The sequence below is a fragment of the Cucumis melo genome, chromosome 9 (genome assembly GCF_025177605.1).
Source record: "Cucumis melo cultivar AY chromosome 9, USDA_Cmelo_AY_1.0, whole genome shotgun sequence".
Classification (NCBI taxonomy): Eukaryota; Viridiplantae; Streptophyta; class Magnoliopsida; order Cucurbitales; family Cucurbitaceae; genus Cucumis; species Cucumis melo.
The window spans coordinates 1,492,240-1,510,713 of NC_066865.1; the positions used below are offsets into that span (position 1 = coordinate 1,492,240).

Consider the following 18,474-nt stretch of genomic DNA (forward strand, 5'->3'; position numbering starts at 1 on the left):
TTTAAAAGAACACTAATGAAATTAAATAAAACTAAAATAAATATATGTATCATTTGAAAGTTAATAATATATTTGGGTTGAGCTCGGTTATTTTAGTGAAACCATATAGACCAATCCAATAATCTAGAATATTTTTGTTTATTTGAACTCAAGTTCAATCCAAATAAGTATTGATAACACAATTTACACTGCACGAATTCGATTTGGTTAATCGATATTTTCGGATGGTCAGGTGTTTACAACAACCCTAATAGAACCCTTGAAATAAAAGAATAAAAAACGACAGTAAAAGATAACAAACAAAAGAAATCTATTAAAGAATAAAATTAGTGTCTTATGATCAATAATTGAAATATAATACTATGATCAATAATTGGAATATCAAAATCAAACATTTAAATGGGCCATTGGCCAACATTCAATCAATAGGTCCAATCTTCTGGCTATTTTTGCAATTCATCCTTAGATATAATATCATAAGATAACAATAAAGTTCTGAACAATCAATAGGTCCAATCTTCTAGCTATTTTAACATGTGCATTCCACGTGACAATGCCATTTTAATTAGATTTTCTATACTTACCTAATGTAATTTATTTATAAAGTAATATGGATTTGTTTTTAGTGCCTTATTTTTATTATATATATATATATATAGTTCTTAATTAATTTTGTTGGTTTAAATATTTTCAAACTTTTAAAAAAGCTTCCATAACTAATTATAAATAAAGATAAAAGAAACTTTTTTGTGGTTATATTTGGTTTAATGATATATTAGAAGTTTATTTGGTTAGGTTGAAAGAAGAGTATGGAAGAATTTAGGATCAATGTGCCAAAGTTGGGGGAGACAACAAATGTGGATTTTAGAGATATATACAAAAAAAACAAATAGGGTTGGAGAGAAAAAGAAAATGTGATTGAATTGATCGATTGAATAGAACGAGAGATGGAGAAAATTCCAAGAGACATACCTAATTAAATCAACACATGGTGAACCATAACCTTATAGAATGATCACTTCTATATCTATTTATATATACGTTGAGAATATATAAAATCCGGGTAGGTATGAAGTTCATAGAGTTATTTGTTTATCCAAGTCTTTAACTAATATATAAACGTATTCTTAACACAATATTCTTGATTATAAATATGTGCATTTAATGTCAAAATAATTTAAGATCAATAGAAATTGACATGATTTTCTATCTTAAACGAAGAAGATTCGGTTCCTCATTCCTTCCACAGTTGCAAGAAAATAAGTATATTTGAAAGTATATATATTATTTTATTTATCATATATAAATCTAATAATTAAGAGAAATATAGTTCAATAATCATATTAACTATATAATATCAATTTCGAGATTAGAGATTCGATTCCATACCTCAAATGTTATAGTAAAATAAAAAACAAAATGAAAAAAAAAAAGATAACGTGTGAAATGTCGTATATACAATTGTTTTTTGCCATCAACATTGCATTAAAATTTGGTAGGAAGCCCATGAAAAATGAAGTGTTGGGAAGAAACAAAATCAAACACATCTAGTAAGAATGAGGTGTGCCATGTGTTACACGTATCTTATAATTGTACATTATTAGAAACTTTCCAAAAAATGTTGAACACGACAAACAAAATAATACATAATCATATCTTTAAAAATATTATTGTGAATTACAAACATGTTGAAAATGTTTACAAAAATATTTTATTAGCTATGGATTTGAATTATTCATCATTTTTAGATATTTTGATTCATTTTATTATTTAAAGAAAATCAATGTTAAAATTAACTTTTTAAACTTTGAAATAGAGAGATGGAAGTAAACAAAATAATTTAGAAATATTTTCCCAATCAATCAAAATCATCAAAATAGATCCAAATTAAATGAGAGGTAATATACAATTTCTCTTTTATAACAAGGACTAATTAATATTTTGAATCTTCACTCTCCAAAAAAAACTAATATTTATTATTCTAATTCACAAAATGAATTTCCTATATTAATATATCCTTTCTCATGTGAAATTTTCTTTGAGTGATGGGGAAAGGATTTTAATTTAGTTTGAATAATTGTAAGCATGGTGTATCATTCCTTATATAATTTAAAAGTTGTAAAAGTATTGATGGGTTTTTCGTTTTTTACGATTATAGATCTTAACAAAAGATATAGATGTCAATTATTGTTAAGGACGGTGAAATATATATTCACATGTTAACTATATTACGTTAAGAATTCAATCGTAGATTTTTTTTTAAAGAATGTTAAATATATTACAAACTTATTCCATGAACTTTCAAGTTTATTTCTCACGACAAAAAACTGATCATCATTTTTCAATAACTAAAGTCGTTGAAAAATGTACCAAAGCACGTCGAAAGAGACATTCTGATCACATTTTGATTTGTCAGAAAATGAACCAAAAAATCTTTCTAAGTTAATGTGTATAAACAATCACATCTTTATTTGAAAAGCATCGTAACTAAAAAAAACAACAACCATATAATATGGTTTAAGAATTAAAATCAAATCTTCTTTCCATTATTAGTAAATTAAAATTGCAAATTTTTCTTCTCTATATTAAACTCTAACTTAAAATGTAAAAAATATTTATATATTTCATCACTAAAATAAACGTTTGATTATTTCGTACAAAAATTAATTTTTATATATCTACGTTATTTAGTTTAAATTTGTATTATGATTTGAATCAAAAAAATTCTTTTAAAGTTAGTATTTTACTATGCATTTTCTATTCAAAATACAATGAAGGCCAAATAACATATATTCTCACCTTCTACTCCATTTCCATAATTTAACAAACTCAAAAAAAGAAAAGAATAAATTTGTTTACTATAACAAAAGTACTATTAGTAATTGAACAAAAAGAAAATAGATAAAAGAAGAAGAAGAAGAAAGAAACAATTTGACTTTGTTTAAACAATTGACAACTTCATTGATAAGGTCTACAATTTGAATCTCTACCACTTGAAGTAACTAACAAACTAAATTAAAGAAAATAACTACAAAACCTATTTCAAATTTTTCTTTTTTTTTTTTTTCTTTTTAATTTATCAAACACACACACAGAATTTCTTTTTTACTAATTATAGTCCGACAATATTAAAACTAAATCACCCACAAAATAAGGAAAAAATTGACAAATTGAAGATGGAATCCAAAGGGGATTCCCACAACACAACGTGGGTAAAAACAAATTTTAGATCCATTTCTATCCATGTTTTTCTTTTGTAACATTCTCCATAATTATGACGTCACCCACCCTCTAATCCACATAATTAACTCAAGAACATGGATTTACTTTGTTTAGTTTAATCATTAAGAAACTAAATCTCTTCATGATTCGTCCACGTCAGATCATTAGTTATCATCTTATGTACTTACGTGTAGTAGATGATCATAACACCTTTCTCCACCTGTCATTTTCTTTCTTCCTCTCTATTTAATCCACAGCTCAGCTCTCAAAGTTCATAGCAAAAAATTAAAAAAAAAAAATAAAAATTAGAACATTCAAAAACAAACAAAAAAAAAAAAAAGAAGAAAAAAAGAAAAGAAAAGAATTTGAGAAGTTTTGTAGAATTTTTTTCTTTTGATGGCTCGAGCTCTTGTTTCAACCCAATCAAAGATCTCCAAAAGGGTATTTTTATACGTTTTCAATCGGCCGTTGAACACCGCCGCCTCCTCCCCCGCTGCTGCCTTCACCGCCCCACCGCCACCCCTCCATCTCAATCCTCCGTCCACACCCACCGTCGATTTCACCGACTCCAGAGCCCTCTTCGGCTCGATTCCCACCTCCGACCTTCTACACGCCACCGCTACCCTCCACGCTTCCGCCATCGGCCCCGTCGTCGACGTCGGAATGTGGGTTATGAATTCTAAATTGATGGACGTCGAGTTGTTTCGTGATGTGGTTTTGGGTACGGTTAAGCATACTTTTTACCGGCATTTTTGTGCCGGTGAGGATGACACGTCCGTCGCCAAAACCGTTCGAAGATTGCACGATGTCGGGTTGAGAAGTATGCTTGATTATGCTCTTGAATATGCCGATGACGAAGCGTCGTGTGATCGGAATCTTGATGGTTTTCTTCGAACCGTCGAAGCAACTAAATCCCTCCCATCTGGTTCTGTAAGTACTTTTTTTAACTTTCTTGTTTGTTCTTCCTAAATTTTGATTCGTTTCTTAAAATTTTCATGTTTTTTTCCTATTTTAATCGATAATTTTGATTCGATTTACAAACTTTCATGTTTTTTCTATTTTTTTCGTTAATTTTTTTTAGAACATTCAAATTATTGTTTCATAATGACCACTCAATCAAATACTATCTTTGCTTTTTTCTAAAAAAACACTTTTTTACCTAATGAATTGTGTCTACATCAACCAATGAACAAATTTTGTGAAAGTCTACATTAACCCATAAATTATAAATTCTCGCATTGTTTCCATCTTTAAATACTAAATAATAATCAAAACGTTTTGTCCTTTGCAAAAAAATAAAAAAAAAAAAAACATCTAAATTAAATTGTGATTTGAATTTATTATTATTAAATTGTATATTTATTTAAAATAATATTAAACTTCAACTTATTTTTTTTTTTTGGAAAAAAACTTTACGTATGTAAGAAGTTATATTTAATTATTTTTATATATAAAATGGTAAAGTTGATAAAAATATTAATATTTATATGATGAATTTTTGTGCAAAGTAAATATTTTGTTTTTTCATTATTTTTGAAAACCAAGTTACTATTATAGGCATATTTTTTAATTTAACTTGTTAGAAAAGTATATATATATTGTCATCTCAGAATATTTAAGCTGATTTATTGACATTTAAAAAAAAGTTGTTTATTCTATGTAAATATATGGTAGTAATTAAAAAGGTGACAAAATAATAAAGAATAAACCTCTTTTGGTAAAAAAGAAATGAATTTTCTGGAATAGTCAACGGTCAATGTTTTAAGCACAAATTTTGATAAGATTTTGCTTCCACGTCAGTATGAATCATACATTGTGAGTATGAATAGTACATTGCCACGTGGTTATTTGATGGCTTCATTCACAAGTGACGGTGTAGGAATTTCCACCAATTTATATGGAAACATAAAATGGAATCCTTCTTATTATATTAATTGATAGAATTATTTACTTCAAATTAAAGTTTCTTTTTCATCTAAATCTTCTTCTCTTGAGTTACTAAGCAACTAGAATAAAACAAAAAAGGGGCAATATGAACACTCTTGAAAAAGATTACAAATAAGATTTAATCTGGTTTTTGAAAGTTAGGTTTATAAATACTATTTCAATTCTATTCGGGAAGTTTTTCTTAGTATGGTTTTCAACTTTTCGTAGTTACTAATGTACTAGTATACAGATTGATTAAGCTTGTTCAATTTTCCAATTTCTTTGCACAATAAACATGCTCATAATATATACTAGTAAGAAAATTACAATTGAAATTATCATAAAAAGGAGTTTGGTTTGTTTGGATTAATGTGACATGTTTTGAATTTTCAATTGACAATGACTGATGGAAGTATTGTTTCGTTTTATTGATAGGCGAGTTTTGTGGTGACTAAAGTGAGTGCAATTTGTCCATTGAGATTGCTTGAGAGAGTTAGTGATTTATTAAGGTGGCAACAAAAGAACCCTAGTTTCAATCTTCCATGGAAGCTTCAAACTTTGCCGATTTTCTCTGAATCAAGTCCACTTTATCATACTCTTGAACAACCAGAACCCTTAACACGTGAAGAAGAAAAGAGCCTCCAAATAAGCCACGAAAGGCTCATGAAAATTTGCCAAAGTTGTGTTGACGCCAATGTTCCTTTAGCCATTGATGCTGAACATACTAAAGTTCAACCAGCCATTGATTACTTCACTTATTCAGCTGCCATTATTCACAACAAAGACCGTAATCCAATAGTTTATGGAACCATTCAAGCTTATCTAAAAGACGCAAAAGATAGGCTTTTGTTAGCTAACAAAGAGGCTTCCAAATTGAAGATTCCACTTGGGATTAAGCTTGTCAGAGGTGCTTATATGTCAAGTGAATCCAAACTTGCTTCTTCTCTTGGCTTTGAATCTCCAATTCACAATACCATTCAAGATACGCATTCGTGTTACAATACTTGTGCTTCTTTCTTGCTTGATGACATCGCCAAGGGTTCGAGTGGAGCTATTCTTGCAACCCATAATGTTGAATCAGGTAATGATCATCACACACATGCAATCATACTTTTAGGTTCAGACTGAAGCTCATTTCCTATCTAGTTTTCTGATTCTAAAACATTGTGTGGTGTTTTGAGTAGGAAAATTGGCAGCTACCAGAGCATATGAGATAGGGATTGGAAAGTTGAAGCAAAAGCTTGAGTTTGCTCAATTGTATGGAATGTCAGAAGCACTTTCTTTTGGGTTGAGAAATGCAGGGTTTCAAGTGAGTAAATACATGCCATTTGGACCTGTGGATATGGTAATGCCATACCTTTTGAGGAGAGCCGAAGAGAATAGAGGTCTCTTATCAGCTTCAAATTTGGATAGACAACTAATGAGGTATTATGAAGAAAGAAAAAACATATTGTTTTTTTTCTTGTGGTCTTTAAATTAAAAGTTTGGATTTAACCAACAAAAAGTTTGACAAGTTTTAAATGTTTTGATTCTTGCAGAAAGGAGTTGGGAAGAAGGATGAAAGAGTACTTAAGCTAAAAGAAATTGCCTTTAGGAATATTTCAACAAACATACAACAAATACCAAGATGGGCAACTTTTGTTTATAGGATTAGACATACTTTTAAATTTTACTTCTTTTCTTTTGTGACTATATTTCTTTCCTTTAAATGTATCATTATCTATTCTACTACTCAAATAATAGGAGCTTTATAATTGAATTAGGCAAGTTGCAAGTTGTATGTGTCTCCATCTCATGTAAAAACAAATTAGATGATCATATATAAGACTACAAATTTAGTTGTCACAAAAAAGAACAAAGTTTGAAAGAGATGAAAATGATATCCAAACTCCAAAATCAAAATTTCATTCGGATCTCTATTTCAAATATATATATATACGTCATGGAATCTCTTGTTATCTTATATTCGTGAATGTTCAAGTCAACTTATGTGTATATCGATTATTCTCATGAAACAACCTGCATAACTTAAAAATATTTGGATTAATTTCATGGAATAGTCTGCATGATTTAAAAATATTTGGATGTTAAGAAAATTTGTAAGAAATTAATTATTAGGTAGGTAGTCTCGTGGATTAAATATTGTGACTTCTTAATTAATTATTGAAACTATATCTATATGAAAAACTAAGTAAATTTTCGAGGAATATTATTAAAGTTCTAATTTTTAAGATTGAGTGTGATACACTTATTTACATTTTTTGAAAAAACAAATATTTATTTTTTTAGCCAAATTTGAAACAAAAACAACTTTTGAAAGCTTTTCTTTTACTTTCAAATTTTGACTTGGTTGTTTGAATAATCATCGATAAAACATAGATAACAAATGAAGAAATTTGAAGATGGAATTAGAGTTTATAGGCTTAATTTTCACAGAAACAAAAACAAAAACAAAAACAAAATGGTTATCAAACAAAACTATGGTATGTTAAATTACAAATTTATTATCTAAGAAAATTAACAAATTTTTCTATATGATTGGAAGAAAAATAGAATTTAATGCTTATAATTTTAAAAAATTAATATAATGGTTTTTCTTTGTCATAAAACCTATTAACTGTTTTTTACGTGACATGCAACAATGTCTCATTTTGCATTCACTAACCGTATGAGCGATGAACGAGAGTCTAACTATTGGAATGAAGAAAACGAGTTTCTAATTAAACTATCAATATCTTGTTTATTTTGTATTTAAACTACTTAACCCACGTAGTTAATTAAAAGGCATGTATTGGAATGCATGAAAACAAAATAGAAATGGTATCATGAACATGAAAACAATGAAATGGAAGTTGAATTTAAAATTATCTGAACTAAACACGTTTAAAATTACAAACGAACATAGATTTAAATCCATTTCTAACATAAATCTTGATTACATTACATTTCGAACTCATTCTAATATAAACTAACAATTCGACAAAAACAAAATTCTAAACTTTAAAACAATAAAAATTAAAGCTTGAAGTAAATTTATAATTTAAACTAAGGTTATATTTATCATAAAATTTTAATTCAAAATTTAATTGAAAAATATCCTCACCTCTCTCTTCTTCTCAACCCCTTCAGAAATCGGACGCTCTGCTCTCTCTCCGCCGTCTCAACTTACCACCGGCCGCCGTCTCTCTTCATCCCCGGCATTATTCAGGTATCGGTATCTCCTGTTACTCAAGAAACCGATCTCTTCACAGAATCACAGCAACCACCAGTAAGTCCTTACAAATAGAATAATCGGAAGCATTTCTAAGAATTTTACTTCAATTGAGAGTATGATTAGAGAGATGTTATTGGGTGCTTTAGTTTTGTCGTACTTGATCAATTGATCAATTCAACACTCTGTTGTGAATCGTATTGTACAAGTCAATTTGGAGATTATATGTGTAATTTTCTTTTGTTTATTCAGCACTATCAGTGTATTCGATTCTCGAGAATCTTCTCTTTTGTCTTTGGAGTTTTTAACATTTCCTCTGTCGACACTGATGCAGAATGCAGAATAAAGTGGTAATGGCGGAAAGTGCTTGTAACATTTTATAGACCGTCCATATCAGAATTTCACAATTCCGTTTTCTTTTGGGTTCAAATTCAAACTTTCTTGCGAATTTAATTTATGATGGTTGTGCAGAGGCTCTAGAGGTATGGTTTGTGAAATTCCTTTGTTATCTTCATCAATCTCAATCAAATATGCATGTAAGAATGTAGGGTTTGTGAAATTGTTATATCTTTACCTTTCTGTTATGGGCGTCGATGTTGAGTTTGCTTAGAAGCAATGGTATCTGCTTCATCCGACGAAATTCAATTTTGAAAGCTTGGATGTTTTGAAAGAAAACCATTAATTTTTTTGTATCCGCTTCATCCGATGAAATTCAATTTTGAAAGCTTGGATGTTTCGAAAGAAATCCATTAATTTTTTTTTTTAATAAGTATTGTCGAGCTTCTGCGTCTATACTTCCTTTTAGGGATTCCTGGGTTGTTTCCCAATTGCCAATGCATGGATAATTGATCGAAATTAGATATTATGTTGTATGCTAAACTATTTCTGGGTACCTGCCAGTTCACCCCGTGATTCATTTTTTTTTCTTTTCTTTTTTTTTTTCTCTGAAGCTAAATTGTGTATAGGACCTATTTGATAGCCATTTTTAGTCGTCTTTGTCAAGATATAAGTTTGGTTCTTCATAATCTCTTTTGTATTCTATCAACGTTTTTAGTAAATTTAAAATTTAAAATTAGTATTTTGAAAAGGAAAAAAAATTAAATTTGGCTAAGATTACTTAAGAGTTTTCTTGATAAAGGAGTTTAAAAGTGAAAAAATAAAAGACAAACACAATAAGGTTGCAAGTAAACAAAAGTGAACTTCTTGTCGAATAAGGCTTCAGTTTTCATTTGTATCTATTTTGGGTTTGTTACATTGCAACTCAATTAATTGACATCATTTTCTTAAACTTTTTTGACATATAGGAAGAAGGAAAGAGTTAACTCAAACACCAAGATTGTGCAACCATGGTTATTTCCCAGCAGCCAAAGAAAAGAGTGGCATTTGTGCTTATCGATGGGTTGGGTGATGTCTCGATACCAAAATTTGGATTCAAAACTCCTTTGCAAGTGGCCAAAGTTCCTAACTTGGATGCAATTGCCTCTGCTGGTGTTAATGGTCTCATGGACCCTGTCGAAGTAGGGTTGGGTTGTGGAAGTGACACAGCTCATCTTTCTCTCCTGGGATATGACCCTAGAGTATATTATAGAGGTAGAGGTGCATTCGAGTCTATGGGAGCCGGATTGGCTATGTCACCTGGAGACATTGCATTTAAGGTGCATTTCTCTACTTTATCCCCTAAATTGTAGTCCTTCCCACACTTTACGGTTTATCACTGGTTCTTTAAACTTGGATGCATATAAGATAGAAACATAGTAATTGTTTTTGGTCTAGATTTTTAGTGAAAAGAAAAGGTGTTTTTTGTTTAGTAGGAATAGGATGTTTTTTCTTCAACTTAGAGCCGGAACTCAAATGTGTGAAGGAAATTTTATGCAAATATGATTTGATCAGATAAAACCTATTATTTAGCATGATAATAAATGCATTTTTATTTCTCATAGTTTAATCGATGTTTAATGGCATAGTGCATTTAACTTAGTTTTTGTGTCCAAAGAAAAAGAAACTTAGTTTTTTAGGAGAATGTTTGTAACTGAATCATATAATTTGAATCCAGCCTCCCAGCTCTTTCCCTCCATTTTTTTTTCTTGTGGAACTGGGACTTCTTTGTTTTGGAGTAGTTGTGTGCTTATGACCTTACTTGAACCGGATCTTTTCTATAGGTTGTACAACTGTGTCCTTGAGTTGTAAGGAATAGTAGTGTGCTTCTTTCCAACTTCTTCCACATGCCTGCAGTTTCAACTCTTTTGCTCAAAATCACATCTTGGTCTTCTCACTAGTTTTATTATTTCATCTTCTCCATTCTTCTGGCTGTGTTCGTTGGGGAATTTGGACCCCAATTTGACTTTTGGCTCACAATTGCAGTCGAACTTTGCTACATTGGACGAGAAGACGGGAATAGTAAGCAGCAGGAGGGCTGATAGACACTTTGAAGAGGAAGGGCCAATATTATGTGCAGCACTTGACAGAATGAAGATACCAAGTTTCCCAGAGTATGAAGTTAGAGTCAGGTAGTTTGTACTCAACTTCATGAAAATCATCAGAGGTTTCATCCTGTCGATAACCATACATTATTTGGAAGCATTTCATTATATCAACTCATTCTTGTATCAGAAAATTGAAATTCAAACGAATGCACTTGTTACAAAATTGTTGGAGAAGTCCAAATGGATTCTAAGCTCATAAGTCTGAAAAAAAAAGTTATTGTTATAGACCCAATGGCTTCTGTGGTAAAGGGTTGTCGAAATTTGAAAACCTCGACAAGGCCCATATTATTTGTTCACAACTTTTAATTTCAAAGGTAGATAATAAGATTTATCTCATTCTCCCGTTTTTTTTCTTTTTTTTTTCTCTCTTTCTGTTTATAGGTATGCCACAGAGCATAGGTGTGGTGTGGTTGTGAAAGGACCAAATTTGAGTGGAAATATTTCGGGAACAGACCCTTTGAAGGACAACCGCTTACTTTTGCAAGCAGAGGCTTTAGATGATTCTGAGGAAGCGAAGCTTACTGCAGCTGTTGTTAATGAGTTATCCAAGGAAATATCGCGAATCCTAGTCTCTCATCCAATAAATGCAAAGCGTGCAGCAGAAGGGAAAAACATAGCCAACCTTGTTCTTTTACGAGGTTGTGGTATTCGGATCGAGGTTGGTTCTTTTATATATTTCTCCTATGCTTTTTGCACCGAGTTTTTATTCATAAGATTGCATTTGTAGTGTTGATGTTCATGCTTTCTTTTGCTTGGCTGCACCATGTGTTGAATCATCTCACATGGAAAGATATATTCTGCTATTGTTTACATTAATGTTAACCGGTTGCAATTCAATGTGAAACTTATGCACTTGAAAAGCTTGTATAATTCGAATCTGGTAGAAAACTTGGGATCTCATTGAGGTCTTCTGTTACTGAGATGTTATCCATGCAGGAAGTGTGTTGATGAACTTCAATGAACGAACTCTTTCTCACAGTTTACACTCTGAATAACAGGTTCCTCCATTTGAGAAGAAACATGGTTTATGGCCATGCATGGTGGCACCCACTAAAATTATTGCTGGTCTGGGCTTATCACTAGGAATTGATATCCTAGATGCTCCAGGAGCAACCGGAGATTATCGAACACGCTTAACCTCGAAAGCTACTGCAATAGCAAAAGGCCTATCAGCTCCTTTGCATTCCTGTCCCAATGTTTTTGTGCCAGGAGAAGATGAACTCAAACCAGGTCGAGCAGATGGTTATGATTTTGGGTTCCTTCACGTTAAGGTCGGTTCACCTTTTCCTTCAACTGCTCAAATATATGTCTATTAGTCGATAAACTTTTAAAACCCCCTTTGATAGAAGTTCTTGTTACATATGCAACTGTTCTCTCTAGAATTATTTTTGGAACTTATTTTTGTAATTCGTAATGTCCTATAATTATATAAAATGATGTGTGTGTATATATATTAAAAAAAAAAAAAACTACTCTTAAAAAATTAGATACCAAAGAGATACATTTTGAAAAGTTAGAGACCCAATATACCTATTCTAAAAATTCAGGGACTAAAAAAAAAGGTAGTTTTTTCTTTTCTTTATTTGTAATTACACTCAAAGTCTGCTCTCCTCTCACTATGTGATTGCCTACCAATCGTGTAGGCAATAGATGATGCCGGACACGATAAGGCAACGATATTCAAAGTTAAGGGAATGGAAGCTGTTGATAGAGCAATAGGACAACTGGCAAAGCTTCTGTGGAAGGCAGAATGTAGTGGGAATTTCCAGTACTACCTATGTGTGACAGGAGACCATTCTACTCCAGTTGAGTATGGAGATCACAGTTTTGAGCCAGTTCCATTTACAATGTGTAGATTGAAAGACTTAGTAGGCGCCGTGGGTGGGGAGTCGGTAATTGATGGCATTTCTCTTGACCCGTTTCCGCTCCCGACAGTCGTACCAGGTGAGGACTTGGAGTGGCGAGAAAGCCATAAGATGGAAGAAGAGAGAAACCAAGAATGTCAAGCTTTTGGTGGTGACTCAGTTTGTGAGTTTGATGAGATTTCTGCTGCCAAGGGATGTCTTGGGCGCTTTCCTGGTGGAGAAATGATGGGTATTATTAAGAAATTCCTCAAATTGGATGCATGAATTGCTTATGTTTAAATTGTTTTTATTCGTCTCTTTTTCTTTTTCTTTTTCTTTTTTCTTTTTTTAATTTTAGGACTTGCCAATAAAAATTTTGGAAGTGTTTGTTAGAAAATAAAAGAAATAATAGTTTCACTTTTTTTTTTTGGTTTGTGAATGCTATGGTTTTGATGACAATACCATAGAATTTTGGAATCTTTTATAAATGTCTAGTTCAAGAATATAAGAAGTTAATAAATTATAAAATTGATATTTTTAGTAGTTTCTTTTTAATGGTAAAACTAAGAACAAGTAGTTTGGAAAATGATATTTAAATTGAGGAGAACAACTTGGGTCAATTTCACAAATGATAGCTTTTTTAAGGATAATAACAAAAATAGAGTGGTGGTGTAGAAAAAGTTGTAATAGAAACAAATGTGTCATCTATGTGTAAGGATCTCGTGCCTATATATTAGAGAAGTTTCTCCACTTGTATTGTCAAATTAGGAAAGCTAGAAAAACTTAGAATAAATACGAATTTGTACAACTTAGAATGATTTGGTTTTATATTACGTTTTCTTTGATAAATTTATTACAAAGACTTTTCCTTTTGGTAAATTCTCATTTGGGTTCAACGGTGATCGGAGTTATCTCATATTGGCTATAACGAGTATCTATTTATTTGGAGGTCTACTTTAGATACAATGAGATATTAAATCCAAAAACTAATGAGTTAATAAAACACTTTAATGTTTTGGATTTGATCTTAGCCCTAGAATGAAACAATACAAATCGTTCAAAGTTGTCTATAAAGCAAATTTTAGAAAACGGAGTTTCACAATAGAAGTTGAATAAATCATAATTAATAGAATAGTCATTGTAAAAAAGTAATAAAAATCATAGACACGGTCCCCAATGGGTCCTCAAATTTTAGAAATTGTGTATAAGTCAGTCCACGATTTTATCACTTATTCCATTTGCATGTGCGAAAACACTAATATATACATATATATATTTGAATCGTACTAGAGAAGGAGACCACATTGCATCACATCGTGGGGTATCCGTTTGACCACAAAGTCCTCATATTTGATATTTAATTTCCTCATTAACTTTCACACAATTTCCATAAATATTATTTTATGGCACCATTTTATATGTAACAGCATAGTATAACCCTTCTCATTTTTATTTAAATTTTGAATTTCAAATATTTAAAAGGATACCCACTTTTAATTTTGTTATAATCTTTTTATATATAAAATGCACAACAAAATTACTATAAAATAACATCGTGAGTTCTAATGAAAATCACGTAGGGTAAAGAGAGTAAAGAAGAAAATAAAGTTGTCCTTGCGATGCCTTAAATTTGAGGGAACTAATCAATATATTATGAATGTGGCTCATAGGAGAGAAAGACACATCAATCACCCTGGGAGCAAAAGAATTTACCTCAACGATAAAGAAAGAGACCTTTGTAAAGAATCACAACATGGTTGATATTGAGGGACATTGAAAGTTTAATTCTACCATAAATCATTAATAAATTTCTTTTCATGGTTAAACTTTTGAACAATATATAAAACCCTGTTTGGCTATATTTTTCCAGGCTGTTTTCTCTTCTCATTTGACCTTCTTCTTTGTTTAGCACCAAATTTCATTCATAGAGGAGATCTCAACCTTCCTTCTCTCTTTACACACATAAGGGTTCAAATTTGGAAAATGGCCGCCACCTTCCTTACTGTTGGATCATTAACTTCTTCAAGCATCAATAATGGCAAGGCACTTTATATCTCCCTCTTTTTCTTTTCACTATTTTTGGGTTAATTTGTGTTTAAGACTTCAGTTAGCCATGAAATATACCTTTAATTAGATTAAACCTACAAACCCTTTTCATTTTACTTGTGGATACTGATCATGCTTTGTTTGGTGATTCTGTACCTTTTTATGCTTCTTGAGTCTTAGTTGTTATTTGAGTTTTTACCTTCAAAATTTTCATGTGTTTTGTTGCCATTTTTGGAAATGGAATTGTAGAAATTGTCTGGGATCTTTCGTTTGGACATAACCCAGAAGTTCTTTTTTTGTCTGTAATTTGTGAGATGAATGATGACAAGGACAACGGAACATCCACCTATCTCTATTGGTCCACTTCCACATAAATCCTCATGGTTTTGCTTTTGAAATCATGTAGAGGTTTTATCTTTCTAAGATTAATGTGAACTTTTTTTTTTTGGAAGCTCTTTGTTGGTTTTATTCAGAAATGTGATTATTGCTGGATTTCACTTTTGTCTGTTTATTTCCTGTCTTCGGTTTCCAATCTTGATAAGAGTTGGCAGTTTTACACGAATTGAGCAGGTCAATTTAGCTAAGGAAAACACTTCATCTTGACAATGTTGTGATAATTTCCCCCATCTTTGATAAATTTAAACCTTTTCAACTCAGTTGGGGAGCAATTGCCTGGATGTCTTTCACTTAAGAGAGTTCCAACACATTTGAGGTTTTCAAATGGTTATAGAACAAAATCAGCATCAAATCCTAATTTGAAGGCAGTTGAGATCCCGCGCCAATGGTACAATCTGGTTGCAGATCTTCCTGTAAAACCTCCTCCTCCATTGCATCCCAAGACTTATGAACCAATAAAACCCGAAGATTTGTCGCATCTCTTTCCTGATGAATTGATTAAGCAAGAGGCCAGTACTGAGCGGTACATAAACATCCCTGATGAAGTTGTTGATATCTACGGGCTTTGGCGCCCAACTCCTTTGATCAGGTCTGTGGTATGTCTTTCTAAAATGTATGCTAGGATTGCAGGCTTGTTTGTTAATGTTTTGATCATTCTTGCATCTTTTCATTACTCTTAAAGAATCTAATGCCACTTTTCTATATACATATGTTAGAGCTAAGAGATTAGAGAAGCTTCTTGACACACCAGCTAGGATTTACTACAAGTATGAAGGAGTTAGCCCAGCTGGGTCCCATAAACCCAACTCTGCTGTTCCACAAGTTTGGTATAATGCACAAGAAGGTGTCAAGAATGTTGTTACAGAAACTGGGGCTGGGCAATGGGGATGCAGTTTGGCCTTTGCTTGCAGCATATTTGGTATTGGCTGTGAGGTAAGAATCAACAGTTGTAAAACTTTTTCTATTTTTGATAGTATTGTTATGAAATCGACAAATAAAGATAAGCAGAAAAGCGTAAACAATAGAAAATCAATACAGAGATTTACGTGGTTCACTAACTGTATGGTAGGTAATTACGTCCATAGGCAAAGGGAGAAAGGTTTGCTATTAGAGAGAATAGTTTAAATTACAGATTGGATGCACCCTTAGTGTTAAAGAGTTTATATAACTCACTTATCTAAACTATGGGGTTGGCAAAACCATTATATTTGGTAGTTTGAAGTGCTAAATAATAGATTTGAGGCATTCTACTGTTGAATTAAGATGTTGGAAAAAAATGGATCAAAGCTAAGCTTCTTACTTGCTTCTGAAACGTTTCACAAAAAAAATTAGGTTGTGATTTCTTTATATAGGTGTGGCAAGTGCGTGCTTCTTATGATCAAAAACCATATCGACGAATGATGATGGAAACTTGGGGAGCAAAAGTACACCCATCTCCGTCCGATGTCACGGATGCAGGGAGAAAGTTTCTTCAAGTTGACCCATCAAGCCCAGGAAGTTTGGGAATTGCAATTTCAGAAGCTGTGGAGGTTGCAGCCCTCAATGCTGATACCAAATACTGTTTGGGAAGTGTTCTCAACCATGTTTTGCTTCACCAAACCGTTATTGGTGAAGAGTGTCTGAAACAACTGGAGGCCTTAGGTGAGAGCCCAGATCTCATCATCGGTTGCACGGGTGGAGGATCAAATTTTGCAGGTCTTAGCTTCCCATTCCTCCGCGAGAAACTTGCTGGAAATATAAACCCTGTTATTAGAGCAGTTGAACCTGCAGCATGTCCTTCGTTAACCAAAGGCGTTTACGCTTATGATTACGGCGATACAGCCGGGATGACGCCGTTGATGAAAATGCACACACTTGGTCACAACTTTATTCCTGACCCCATCCACGCAGGTAATGTATAATAAGCTATCAAACGATTTAAACTATTTGCTTCTCTTGATCATTAAAGCCTCTCGTTTTCGGCAGGTGGGTTGCGGTATCATGGTATGGCTCCATTGATCTCACATGTTTATAATCTTGGCCTTTTGGAAGCTGTATCACTTCCCCAGACAGAATGCTTTCAAGGTACCAATACATACTCAAATATATCCGAAAGTTAGCCAATATGTTCTCCAGAAAATAAGCCAATTATTAGTAATTCGGCTCTGCATAACTGCCCAACATTACAAACAACTAAGTTTGTTTTTGTTTGTAGGTGCTATAAAATTTGCTCGGTCGGAAGGACTAATACCAGCACCTGAGCCAACTCACGCCATAGCTGCAACTATCCGAGAGGCTCTTCGCTGTCGAGAAACCGGAGAATCGAAAGTTATTCTCACAGCCATGTGTGGGCATGGTCACTTTGACTTGCCAGCTTATGAGAAGTATCTACAAGGAGGCATTACAGATCTTTCTTTTGCAAACGAGAAGATGAAGGAATCACTAACCACCATACCTCAGGTGGCCTAAAATCTATATATATTAAGATTCAATTTTCCTATTGAAAATAAAATTTTAGTGTTTACGGTGTAAGACTATTGTGTTTGCTTGGCATGTTTTTTTCCTTTAATTTGCCAAAAAAAATTTTAACTTTGTTGTTGTTGTTATTATTATTATTATGTATCAATGGGTATATCAGCATATATTCAGTTAAGTAAATTGTATGATTGATATATAAAGTTTATTAATCTATGTAAGCTTTCATTTGTAATTCGTTCGACTTAAATTTGAACTTTTATTCATTGGTTTTGAAGTATCATTTTACTACTATATTGTCATCAATTTGCAATGGGTTCGATTCATATTGTTGGTAATCATTTTTGTTAGAGGTTGACGGTAATGCCAAACGTAAAAAGGAAGGATTTCAAACATTAATAATACCCTCACAATTGGTGAATCAAACAAAGCTAAAATGTAACAAAAATACATTTTTATTGTTGAAGAAATTATTATGTGATTAAATCGAACTAAACGTGTCTAATTCACTTATACTTTATTATTTTGGCTTTATATTATACTTAATTTGAGAATAACTTTTTTTGGGCCAAATTTGTCGTTAAAAAAAAATGATCTTTGTCATGAGATGTCTTCGAGTATAAAAAGAGAGAAGCTGGCTAAGGTTGCCACGAGATATCTTCGAGTTTAAAAACAGAGGCTAAAATGGAAACTAAAAACTAAGACTTAACACCTTTTAGTCATTTTTAGAAAAAACAATAACATGGAAGCTCCTACATCACTTTTTGGGGTTAGTCATTTCTTAGTCAATATATAGAAGAAAATTATTGAACTTTTTCTTCAACAAGCTCAAGTCAATTGGATTTGAAAGGTATCTTTTCTTTTTTTGTGTGTTGAATTTTGGTCTATTGGA

The 18,474-nt window shown here is 32.0% G+C and overlaps 3 protein-coding genes across 5 annotated transcripts; all 3 read left to right on the forward strand.

Annotated features, from left to right (window-relative positions):
• The first annotated feature begins 3,219 nt into the window (after positions 1–3,219).
• Positions 3,220–6,915, forward strand: LOC103498577 (proline dehydrogenase 1, mitochondrial). Its single transcript, XM_008461224.3, has 4 exons — positions 3,220–4,152; positions 5,584–6,229; positions 6,333–6,573; positions 6,687–6,915. The coding sequence occupies exons 1-4, from the start codon at positions 3,619–3,621 to the stop codon at positions 6,724–6,726; spliced, it is 1,461 nt and encodes a 486-aa protein (XP_008459446.2). The 5' UTR covers positions 3,220–3,618; the 3' UTR covers positions 6,727–6,915.
• Positions 6,916–8,216: 1,301 nt separating this feature from the next.
• LOC103498576 (uncharacterized) lies at positions 8,217–13,111 on the forward strand. Of its 3 annotated transcripts, none has more exons than XM_051090183.1 (7): positions 8,217–8,356; positions 8,694–8,841; positions 9,664–10,014; positions 10,721–10,866; positions 11,224–11,500; positions 11,841–12,113; positions 12,486–13,111. In XM_051090183.1, exons 3-7 carry the CDS (start codon positions 9,706–9,708, stop codon positions 12,969–12,971), a joined length of 1,491 nt encoding a protein of 496 aa, XP_050946140.1. In that variant the 5' UTR covers positions 8,217–8,356; positions 8,694–8,841; positions 9,664–9,705; the 3' UTR covers positions 12,972–13,111. The 3 variants fall into 3 exon arrangements, with proteins under 3 accessions (XP_050946140.1, XP_016902411.2, XP_050946139.1); XM_017046922.2 differs by having other exon boundaries at positions 8,229–8,416; positions 8,694–8,895; XM_051090182.1 differs by having other exon boundaries at positions 8,229–8,416.
• Positions 13,112–14,521: 1,410 nt separating this feature from the next.
• On the forward strand, positions 14,522–17,817 carry LOC103498574 (uncharacterized). Its single transcript, XM_008461218.3, has 6 exons — positions 14,522–14,724; positions 15,390–15,717; positions 15,845–16,061; positions 16,481–17,018; positions 17,094–17,192; positions 17,323–17,817. The coding sequence occupies exons 1-6, from the start codon at positions 14,670–14,672 to the stop codon at positions 17,574–17,576; spliced, it is 1,491 nt and encodes a 496-aa protein (XP_008459440.1). The 5' UTR covers positions 14,522–14,669; the 3' UTR covers positions 17,577–17,817.
• Positions 17,818–18,474: the final 657 nt, after the last annotated feature.